The sequence below is a fragment of the Gigantopelta aegis genome, chromosome 8 (genome assembly GCF_016097555.1).
Source record: "Gigantopelta aegis isolate Gae_Host chromosome 8, Gae_host_genome, whole genome shotgun sequence".
Taxonomy (NCBI): Eukaryota; Metazoa; Mollusca; class Gastropoda; order Neomphalida; family Peltospiridae; genus Gigantopelta; species Gigantopelta aegis.
The window spans coordinates 7,477,103-7,477,774 of record NC_054706.1 but is presented as its reverse complement, the minus strand read 5'-3'; the positions used below and the strand labels follow the sequence as shown (position 1 = coordinate 7,477,774).

The window sequence follows — 672 nt, the reverse complement described above, 5'->3', positions numbered from 1 at the left end:
TCACACCCAAAACTCTTGCACGATGTTAGGAATATCTTCAGACTTGGGAAAGTTCACAATTGTTGGCAATAGATGAAGCAAAGCATTAGTAACTTGTGAAATTACTCGGCTCATTGTTGGTTGTGATACATGGACGGTATCGCCAGTTATCTGTTGAAATGATCCCGTAGCATAGAAACGTAGAGCTGCAACAATGTTCAGACTACTTGGTAGAGCATGATTCCTAACTGTATGTGGGTCAAGTACATCTCCGACAGCGTCAATCAAATCTAAAATGGTTCTCCTATCCAGTCGGTATCTTTGATACAGTTCTAAATCATTGTACATGTCCAGTGGGTGAAACCGGTCTTGAAAAACACGTTCTCGACGTCTTGCACGTCGTCTTGCCAGCTCATCCTGTGCTGCTAACATCAACGCAGCCATTACTCTTGTTGACTGTGACTGAATGAAGCGATTTCCTTTGTAATGGATTTTCTACTTAAAGTTAGGTAACCCCTTGTAGGTGTCTTAAATTTAAGTACCAGTTTAAGTATAATGCTTTAGGTAAGTAGTATACCGAATACCACTTGTTCATGATACTTGACTTAAGTAGGTACATAAGTATCGTGCTTTGACTTAAGTACGTTTATGAATACGGACCCAGGAGCTGATACGTTGTTGCTGTTCCCAAAC

The 672-nt window shown here is 40.6% G+C and overlaps 1 protein-coding gene across 1 annotated transcript; it reads right to left on the bottom strand.

Moving 5' to 3' along the window:
• Window positions 1–423, bottom strand: LOC121378696 (putative nuclease HARBI1). Its single transcript, XM_041506979.1, has one exon. It carries the CDS (start codon window positions 421–423, stop codon window positions 1–3), a length of 423 nt encoding a protein of 140 aa, XP_041362913.1.
• Between the last annotated feature and the right edge of the window lie 249 nt (window positions 424–672).